We start from the raw sequence: 11,489 nt of genomic DNA, 5'->3' as shown, positions 1-11,489 counted from the left end.
CAACTCAGCAGAATCTAAATATAGAAGCATGATTGCAGTTGTGTTTGAAGTCATTTAGTTGGTTGGGTTTTCACAAGATATTGGGATCAAGTTTCTACTCTTGTAGAGATGTTCTGTGATAACAAAGCCGCAATACAAATAGCTTCATATCTCATGTTTCATGAACGTACAAAACACATTGAGATTGATTGTCGTTTCGTGAGGGAAAATTTTCAAGGGTGATTAAACGTGCACATTGTCAACTACTCTACAATTGGCTAACTTACTTACCAAAGGTCTTGCAGTGGCACAACATCACTTCCTTCTGTCCAAGCTTGGGGTTCTAGATGTTTTCCACCCTACAGCTTGAGGGGGTGTTTTGAAATAACATGTTCCTTATTTCTGTTAATTGATTTAAGTGTCATTATGATGTAGTTGACATAATTACAGTTGGTTATGAAGGTAGTTAGATAGAACCTTCTAGAAGAAGATTAGCTGGACCTATATGTACTAAGCACCAATTGTAATGACACAATCTTTTCATATTCAATAAAACAATTCTCCTCTCTTTCTAATCTCTCTGTAATAGCTTAGGGAACTCATCAAAGTGGGCATACCCCCCATGGATTCTGCATAGAGAACTCAAAATTAACAAGCATCCATATCAAAACAGATGAACTCATGGCCTTTTATCTTTCTTGATATAATGGAGGAGAAAAAAGTTCACTGCATCTCACCCTAACATGACTTGAAGGAACAACAAATCGACATTTCGACGCATGTATTATCTGTTTGAAAAGTAAATTAAATGTTCTAAGAAAGAAAAATGTCATATATGTCACATTTCTCATCACAAGATGTTTAGACATTCTAATCTCATATACGTCACATTGTTCATGAACAAAAACGAGGAATTGGCATTAACAGGACTAATAATACAATGATTCAAAATACAGCTAGACAATGCATCAATCTTTACATAGTCAGGTGAAACAAATCAGTCAGTTCTCCCTGGGAAACAATCATATTCAGGTGCCAAAACTCTGAAACTGGCACCGATCCAAAACATAGAAAGTATCATGCAGATGAAAGCCAATCATCACCTCCCACGCACACTGGCAGGTGATCGAGCACCTTTATCACTGCTAATGTCTTCATCAATTTCACTTCCATCAATGCACACAACGTTGTTACTTACACTCACTTCAGAACTAGCATTACTGCTCGTGGCAAGTGGGGAGTCAGGCACGCTAATTGACCTGCTTGTCCTGCCTCTAGTAGGCGGCCCTGATCTCACACTGTACATAGAGGATGCTGGAATATTAGTCATCAAGGGACGCAGATTACCCGAGACTCTCTGCCTTATATCCTGTCCAAGAGCAATGTCTCACAGTTAAGCAAATCCAAAAAGGATAAGAGAACAAGAAGGCCAACAAGACAGACTTAGAGCTATAAAAAACAACACAAATATTGCTACTCCAATCAGTTTTTGAAAATATACTTATGCCTTTGATCTATGGTAGAACACTATTCAATTAGCATAGGAATGTGAAAAGAATGTATATACCATATGCCTAATAGCCATATCCAAGGATTTCTTTGATAATGATCTTCCAAAACCTGAGCTATCAGGTGACGAAGACTTTGCAGATAAGTTACTGTGTGGAGAATGTTTGTCATCTTGTTTTGGAGGAACCAGCTTCCGCATATTTATCACCCTTTCAACCATTTTGGTCCCAACCGTGCCAGGGCTTACATTGTCCTTGGCTTTAGCATGAAGTCGGCTCATGGATGGGACAGGAACAGAGCTTCCACTGCTATGCATAACACCATTAGGAGGACGTCCTCTTGCTGGAGAGCATGACTGTCGTCTAACCCTTCCATTTGAAGCTGGCTCAACAGATGAAGACCTGACACTAGCTGCTCCAGGTCTGCCCCTAGTAGCTGAAATTGGCCTGTCAGGTAGTGATGTCCTTAAATTGGGTGGAGCATCAAGGGAGAACCCTGGTATATCTGAAGGCTTCCATGGTCTGGGTTTTACAGTTGGAGAACTAGCACGTGAGGCTGCAGGGTTTCGTGATGCCGTTGTAGCTGACCTGGTACCCGAAGGGGAAGACACAGGTTTAACTGGAGGAACAGTTGTATTTGTTGTACTTGACACTGAAGTTGCTCGACGAGTTGGAGTTGCTGCCCTTGATGTGGACTTTGATCCAGTAACTGAGGCCCTGCTTGTTGGTGTTGAGGACCGTGCACTTGATCTTGCAATAGGTGTTGAAGATCTTGGAGGAACAGTGGATTTTGCAGAAGGCATGGTGGCCCGAGAAGTAGGTGTTGCAGATCTTGATGGTCTAGATGTTGTCGTGGTTGACATTGATCTAGAGGTTGCAGTGGATGCCATTGCTTTGGTTGCTGCAGCAGATGTGGATCTAGATGCTGAGGTGGAGGTGGATCTAGATGAGCTCAATGTCGGTCTTCCAGTAGGAGTTGAAGGTCTTGATCCACCTGAAGAAGATGGTCTTGATCCACCTGAAGAAGATGGTCTTCGAAGACTAGAACTTGACGTGTTTAATCCAGGAGAGGAAGCTAGCTGTCTAGATGCTAAGTTGCTTCTTGAGGTGGCCTCTGGGAGAGAATTTGTTAACTGTACCAAAGGTAGCAAATTACAGATACAAATCCAAGAAAATAACTCAAAACTGTGATACACACGTCAGGTTATGACTGCCAGGCAGAAAGCTTCACTATTTGCACTTCACATATTTATCTAGTCACAGTAATAAGCAAAGTTCTACATTGTCTTCAATTAAATTGGTGTCTAGATATATTTAACTACACTTTCTCTAATCTTTCTTTAGTATACTTACAAACAATAACATACCCGATATAGTCCCACGAGTGGGATTTCGGAAGGGTGGGGTGTACACAGACTTTACCCTTATTTCTGATGGGTAGAGAGGTTCAAAAGACCCTTGGCTCAAGAAAATCGATTTTCAGAACATGGGTTGAAAGAAATGCAAGAGTAAAGAGCTCTGATGAAATCATGAAAATATTGAAAAAAGAAAAACATTGCCAGTAAAATTATTAGAGATAACAAAAGTAAAAGAAACAATCATAGAAATAAAAGAAAAGAACAAGGTAATGCTAGCAAAATAATACTCCCTTTGTCCCAAGTTATGTGAAACTTTAATTTTTAGCGTGTCCTCAAAAGAATGTCAATTTTCTATTATTAGAAATAACAACTTTAAAGTTTCTCTTTTACCCCTAACGAATTGATTTACCATCACACAAATATCTAAGGTTTGCTTTAAACTACAAGTTTCAAAATCCTTCCTTTTTTTCTTAAACTTTGTGTCAAATTGGGACGGTGGGATAATACCAGTAATACTCCAGACTAGAAACCCTCTCTACCACGAGGAAGAGAAGAAAATACTCAACTACCTACTAGCCATCTACCCTGATCCTCGACCTCCATGCCATCGTATTTAAAATCATGTCCTGATTGAGTTAAAGATGTTTCATCTATTGTATGATCACATCTCCCCAATTCTTCCACGATCTACCTCTAACATTCCTCAAACATATCACTGCCAACCTCTCGCACTCTTCACTAGGGCATTTGTGTTCCTCTCTTCGAATGCTCAAATCATCTTGGCCTTGTTTCCCGCATCTTGTCCACCATTGAAGCTACTCCTACTTGGCCTCATATATCTTCGTTTCTAATCTTGTCTCTTCTAATGTGCCACACATCCATTTAAGCATCCTCATTTATGATACCTTCATCTTCTATGCGAGTTCTTGACTGACCAACACTCCAACCAATACAAGATAGCTGGTTTAACAACCGCTCGATGGAACTTACCTTTCATTACTTAGTTCAATGTAAATTATGGGTTTTCAAATAAATGCAAGTTACAAGTTGGTGTTTTCGTCATATAAACTTTTAAATGGTGACATATTGGTTAATCTTACAAAACTTTGTCCATTGGTGTTTTTCCTCATCGTTTCCTTCTATTATTGTCCAAGAACAAGTTATAAATGACGGCATAAAACCAAGAAAAACACCAAATATGCATAATTATAGAAGATTCTCTTCAAGATTAAACAATTCCATCAAATTGGATAATGATTAAATGTGTGATAACATTTAGTAATACTAGGAATATCAATAAATCTGATTATTATAATTACTCAGGAGAATCTTTAAGAAAAAACCAACTCACACTGATCACAAACACCCATCATAAGAGCATGTGCTAGCTAATGCATCCTTACTAGGATAAAGAAATCATAGGCCTCAAATTTTTGTAGGAGTTAAAGTTTTCCAAATGGTTGATATCTAAGAGATTGGGTACTCATAATATCCCACAAGAAGCATCACAAAAGAAATGTATGGCATACTTTTTCTTTCTGATAACTGTATACATCTACAGTCAACCATTTGGACCAACTGCAGCATTCGAAGTCTGGGGATAATGGGTCCCGCCCTCTACTAATCTCCAATTAAATGTTAGGCTAGTTCACATGGTGTAGAGCTCAAACCTAGATCTAGGTCACAAGTTCCTCGGCCTTTGTCACCTGAACTAAGCATGGGAGAAGATGTACATTATACATCAACATTCAAAAACTAAAATAATCCTCAAATTCAGCAGAGGGCTTCTGTTAATAGCATTTGACTAAACAATGGAGTCATCATGTGCACGCATTCTGAACTAAATAAACTGTCAGGGTCTTCTTGTTTTTTTAAAAAAAAATATCCTTTTAGGTTCCTTGAAATCTCCACATCCCTCTGGTGGCTGGATATGGGGTGAAATACTTTCATATTACACAGATGGTCAATATTTCCAGTGTTAAACATAACAAAAGTGAAAATATGCTAATTTCCAATTACACAAAACGTATTTCAGCAAACAGAGAATGTAACAGTAGAATATACATATTCTTACTCTAGATGTCAATGCAGTGGGGTGAGCTCTAGAAGTTCCCAGCTGACTCATCATAGTTTTACGTGATTCCATCTCTAGAGAAGGAAAAAGAGGAGTGCCTGGAGGTGTTAGAAGCCTGAAACAGAAAAATAACATCTCATAATAAAGCATACAGAACTTCATAAAGGATTTTAAAAGAATGTCTGGGGAATCTGATTCATGAATCAACAAATTAATTCAACATCAGAGGTGCAAAGAAGCCCTTTTCTGTTCTGCTTTTCAACTTTACAGAAAGGGGATCATCACCCTACTCCCTTTATTTATTTGAGTGCTAGTTTTGATATATGGCAGCCATTAATTTTTGTACTTAAATTGTGCAGAATGCAAATACATCTACAAACTAACGTGTTCTTCTCACTGTTCATGATATTTGAATTAAAACTTGCTTTTAACATCCTTATATTTTATCACTTAAAATTTGCATCCTCAGCCCTTTTAGCTATCTCCCTTGTAACATCAAGAAATTTAATTCAGCTAGCATGTAGCTAGCATGTATTAAGAATACTACCTGGAGAAGTATGACATCAAAGTTTAAGATGCACATATAAATTGTATTTGGAGTCTTGAGTGTCACATGTCAAACACCTAGCCTTCAACATTTAAAGAGTTCAGTAGACTTTTGGACACCTGTATCAGTCAACTAGACACAAGTAGGGCATTATCTCATAATTTTCTGCTTATCCTCAGGGTGCATAACAAGAATTTTAAAAGGATTTATTAAGGGCCCGTTTGGCCATGCAATATGGTATCATGATATGATATCATAATATAGAATTATGAGATGAAATTGGAATTTTATTTGGACATGCAATATCAAATTTTTGTGTTGTATATTTTCTCATAAACATAAAAATCTCACAAGTTGTAAAACTATTAAAAAAGTCTCAATTGTTTATTCAATCATACCAAACAAAAAATTATAAAATCGCATAATAAATTATTACAAAGCTAGTTGTTCTCCACGTAAGTAACCGTTCCATCTAATTTTAATTCAATAAAAAGAATTGAACATAAATTGTAGTGTACTAGTCTTTAACATAATATTCCCACATAGTGCGGACATTTCTCACGTTGAACTTCCATTTTTCGATCACGTGACCGAGAAGAAGAACTAACATTGTTACTTTGAGTCATTTGTTGGTCAATATCATCTGCAACTATATTTTCATGCTCATATACCATAAATATTTCATCATTCCTTTGGTATTCTCGCAAATAACTATGTAACACTACACAAGCTATGATAATTTTCACTACATCTATTTGATCTGCTCTGTTGTTCAAATAGATATGACTAATTGTAATAAATACAAAACGATAGAACTTAGAAGTAATAAATTAGGTATTGGAGTAAATGAAGAGAATAAATTTATTACTCAACAATCGGTTGGTGTGAGTTAAAGTGACTATATGTTGGTGAGAATGATAAATTTTATGTCGGTGAGAATAATAAATTATAAAAAATAATGATTACATATGAAATAAATGGTTAGTAGATATAGATGTGGGTTGTTTTAACAAAATATAAGCTTGTGGATCAATTTTGTATTAAATATATCACAAGATATGAAATTCTCATATATGGTTTTTGGAGAATATGGAATCACATCTCATGATACTCATGAGAAAGAATCAACGTAAAATCGCATGTCCAAACGTGATTTCATCTCACGATACCATATCATGATATGGTGACACATGGCCAAACGCCAACCAAGTCTTTAATGATAAATGAAACATATGACCTACCAAATCTTCGAGCTCCTATTAATCGACAGAGTCCTCAATTAAGAGAAGGAGGAACTTCCAGCTAGATTTTTAGCTTGGTATTTTATGTTTCTTGGCACTATGAATCAAGTTAGATGTTCAATGTTTATAATCTTTAACAAAGTTGAATGACTTGAATCTATCGTTTGCTACATTGGAACCAACATAATCAATGAAATGCCATATACGATGAGTAGTAGTTCTAAATGTTTCATTACTTAGTATATAAATCCTATATAACAAAATTAGATTACACATATTCTTATCATGCTTGTTTGTGTCCTGTAGCTTTAAAATTTCTGTTTTTTGTCATTGGGATGCCCAAAAGTCTGTTATCTCAGAAAACTTGTGTAGTTAAGATAATTCGAGCAAACTTGTGCATCAATATTTGAGTTGATTTCCCAGATAGTCACTCAACTAATAGTTATTATCTCCACCTTTCAGTGTGAAAGCACAGAGAAAAATGACATTGCCAAAAAATTAACAAGGTAAATTTTCTATTATATTATCAAAAGAAGCATCCCTTTTGAAGCCACGTCCATGTAAAATAAAACTTGGACTCCCCTTCCACCCAAGTGGTGTATTCTCTCCTTATGGAGTCTAAGAAAAGAGATATATCCTTAAAGCAAGGCGAAAGATCAATGTCCTTCAGAATTCTAAAAAGATCAATACTCACTTTCTTTGTTGAAGAAAATTGGAATAAAGAAGAAACGGTGACCATCTAAGAAATCAACTCATCAATATTTTCCTAAAGGAATTTATAAACTACGTAATGGAAAAGATTAAATTGGATAAAGAAACTTATGATGTCGAAAATCAACCTAAGCAGCTAAAACAAACAATTAAACAACTCAGAAAATCACATACTCGGAAAGGAGAAGAAGAAACAAATTACCAGTCGTAATCCGTTTTATCATTGTCAGCATTAAGGAACTCATCAGTACGAGTCTTCCGCAGGGGTGCAGCTGGTGCAATATTAAATGCAGGTGAACTACCACTTTTTGATCCTGCAATAAGATATAATTGAAATAAAAAATACATATATAAACTTAAGGTTAAGAAGCAGAAATCACAACTTCCTCACTAGTTGGACACATTTATAGGATGTCCAAAAGACTAAAACTACTTTTGGAACTTGAAGTTGAAATGCACCTTCAAAAATCCAACTTCAACTTTGAAAATTTTTCTTTATGCTCTCCATTTGAACAAAAAAGGTCAACAAATTGAAGAAAAAAAAAACTTACCAAGGGGATCAAATTCGTCGGATTTTTGAAGAAATCGATTATTATTTCTGTCGTTTTCCCTTCTTCGCATTTCTAGAAACAATGATAGTTCCTCATCTGAACTCCTAATACTCCCCATTAGAGGCTGTCTCTGCCTCTGCCCCGTCCCAGACAACGACTCCTCAGCTCTAAAACTTCTATTCATTGCAAAAAACAAGCGCTTAAACTCCTTAATCCATCAACAAATCAGCTCCAAAAACCCTAGCTCTTCACAGTCAAAATACCAAACCAACAGATTGAATGAGCTGAAAATGAAGCCAAACTTAACATTTGCAGACTAATGAAACAGCCAGTGGATACATAAATTAGTAGAAGAAATGGAATTAAGGTGTATGAGAGGGAAGATTTTGAAGAAGGAAGAGAGAGAGAGTGTGTGTCGTGGGGAGCAGTGTTTATTTGAAACTTGAATTTTTTTGAGAGACGTTTTCGGTTTACAAGACTGAAGACTTGCCTCTTCTTTTTTTTCGGTTTTATTTTTCTTCACATAAGTATTTATTATTCATAGGCCAACTTAAGACGATTAATTGAGATGTGATGTTTCATTCCCTTGCTTACATTTTTACTCTCTTTTTTTTTTTAAGGAATATTCCAATTTACTTTAAAAATCTTAATAATTTTGTTGATTCGTTGCTTAAATTGTTTTATTCTATCCTAATTTATAAAAAAGAATTAAAACACTATTAAACTACATGACTGAACTAAAATATAATAATTTAATAATTTTATCTAAAAATATTTTTATCGTAATTGTTTGATTTGAAAATGTTTTTATTGTTATTTAAGAATAAGTTAATAATACACCTTTTAATAAGTCCATTAATATTTTTTTCTTTTTGAACATATTATATTTTTAATAAAAATATTACTATTAAAGAACCCAATTTTTTTCTTAAAAGTTACCACTAAAAATAAAATAGGAAATAAAAAAAATTCTTCTTCATTATCTTATTTTAATAATTAAAATATAATAATTACATATTTCTTTTTAACTGATAATATATATCATATAGATACAAATTATAATAAATCTATCATAAATTTTTATTTAGATAACAGTAAAATAATTTGATAAAATAAAAAAAAATTACTTTTAATCTTTTTCGAATTGAAGTAGATGCTTAAGTATTTCCTATTTTAAAAAAAAAATTATCATTAGGAAAAAAATATGTGTGCGGAAGATATTTTTGACACATTAAATAATAATAGAGATATTTTTTTAATCAATTTTTTAACGATGAGACACTGACATTTTTATTTAGTACATTATGATATGACACCAATATTTTTATTTAGTTTCACATAATCTAAAAATACTTTTGATATTTTTCAAAATAATAAATATAAAATAAATACAACATCACCCTAACTTCTTCTTCTTTTTTAATTTTGGTTTGTTCTATTTATACACCAATACAAAAAAGTATTTCTACTTTCTTTATTGATCCTATGTGTTTTGAGGTTAAAATTAAAAGGTTGTAGCCTGCAATTGTCCTTTTTTTCCTCTTAGAATAAAGCTACCATGTTAGGGCCCGTTTGGCCATAAATTTTCCAAATAATATTTGGGAAAAATTTGACAAATAATGTTTGTCCATATAATTTGTCATTATTTGGCAAACATTTTTGGTAAATATCTCAAATTTCCAAATACTAGTTTTTTCTAGTATTTGGGCCAAATATAATTATTTGGGATATTTTAAAAATTAAAATTTTACCCCAATCTTTTATCTTTTACAAAAACACCCTCTCTAGTAGTTGCTTGCGTTGTATTACATCATTTTTTACGTGAACACCAAAATAGTGATGAAATATTTAGTGAATATTAAATAATGATATGATTGTTGATGAAAATTATTAAAAATTGGCTTTAGGTAACAAAGTCATGTACTTTATCTACTTCATGATGTATGGAATAATTCTTGTTGCACTCACTCCAAATTACCACATTGCTTCAGTGTCATGGACATTATTTGTTATTGTTGTAACTAACATTCAATTGACTTGTAATACAAACTTTTAGTTAGTTTTGATAGTTTTTAAAACTTGTGTGTATAAATCATATTTTTCTAAAAAGGTGAAATATATTTTCCAAATTTTATGGCCAAACACATGGTGAAATTTCACCCAAATTTTCACTCAAATAATATTTGCCAAGAATATTTGGAAATCTATGGCCAAACGCTAGCTTAGACTCATTCTTTGTAAGTTTTCAATATGAGATGTCCAATCTTAAACCCAGGATGTTATATTATTTTCCCTTAGGAACATTAATTCTCGAAATACGAACATATTAACCATCTTCTTTTTTAAACGAAGGTCTTCAATATTCAACTCACATAGTTCTACCTTTTTAGAAGGTCTAATCAATTATTTAAAGACAATTCTATCAAATCGAAAGTTTGCATGATCATAACGAAGTTGCAAAGTTCCGCTAGAGCGAAGGTCTGAAAATAGAAACTCACATTGTTATGTTAGTTTTCGTCCATACTTAGTCATAATGTAAAATATCTTATCAGAGAACCTAGAGGAGATTTTTTTTCAAGTTATCTCTTGAGGTAAATGCTTTTGTTCACTCATTTTTTCCATAATTTGAGTTCCTCCCAGAATTGAAAGGTATGTCCTTCAAAGGATTTTATGCATTGAAACCTAGGGTAATTATTTTGATGGCACCACATGTTCGATAGGTTCATTATGAATGATTTTCAATTCTAGTCCGTTTAATTTTGTCTTCTAATATAGCCTTAATTATGAATGTGGGAGAACCTAGAAACCTAATAAAATTGATTCTTTGAACATATGAACTGCTCAACAGAAGTTAATGAGATTGAAATAGCGATCTCGTTATTACAAAGAAAGTGTCTGCTATAGTGAAACACTAGCATATTTTCATACTCGATTTTCCATTTCCAGATTCTTGACCCACTGAGATTTACACAAGGGTACTATAGCCCTAAACAACTATAATGACGAAATAGGTCATTACGCAACTGCTGAATAATCTTAATTGTAGCCAAATAGTTGTTATCTGGTGGAACTTTGTTGAAGGAGAGTTTTCCTTTTCATATTTTTGTTAATAAAACAACAAAGCCATGATTGTCGAACAAAAATGTTAAGCTAGTTTGGACATCATTCTGTTTTCATTTGGACAAAACTTAATACCATACTTCACTGCATGAACTCTACCAAGTTTTGATGTGATGATGGGGGTAAAGTGCGGTGTATTGTCTTAGATGTTTCCTCACTGCTGATTTTTTAAGCTTCTGTTGTTGCCAGGCAACTGCCTTGATCAAAATATTGGGGCTCTATGGAAGATCTCTTATTTTCTGAACAGGTAGACCTAACTGGTATATGAGAGTCATTCAGGGAGGATATGTGATGGTTATGAAAAGAGCAAAGTACACGAAAATCAATTTATAGTCTTGGTTTTATTTCAAAAATTCATGTCCAGCGTGACTAATACCTGCATAACTCTATACAGCTACAA

At 33.9% G+C, this 11,489-nt stretch overlaps 1 protein-coding gene across 1 annotated transcript; it reads right to left on the bottom strand.

Moving 5' to 3' along the window:
- Positions 1-790: 790 nt before the first annotated feature.
- On the bottom strand, positions 791-8,516 carry LOC101262294 (putative GPI-anchored protein pfl2). The gene is made up of 5 exons (XM_004235199.5): positions 7,970-8,516; positions 7,621-7,732; positions 4,920-5,034; positions 1,547-2,620; positions 791-1,348 (listed from the first exon to the last, which is right to left on the bottom strand). The coding sequence occupies exons 1-5, from the start codon at positions 8,151-8,153 to the stop codon at positions 1,079-1,081; spliced, it is 1,755 nt and encodes a 584-aa protein (XP_004235247.1). The 5' UTR covers positions 8,154-8,516; the 3' UTR covers positions 791-1,078.
- Positions 8,517-11,489: the final 2,973 nt, after the last annotated feature.

The sequence above is a fragment of the Solanum lycopersicum genome, chromosome 3, assembly GCF_036512215.1.
Source record: "Solanum lycopersicum chromosome 3, SLM_r2.1".
Lineage (NCBI taxonomy): Eukaryota > Viridiplantae > Streptophyta > Magnoliopsida > Solanales > Solanaceae > Solanum > Solanum lycopersicum.
The sequence above is the reverse complement of the archived record's forward strand: the minus strand, read 5'-3'. Positions and strand labels throughout refer to the sequence as shown.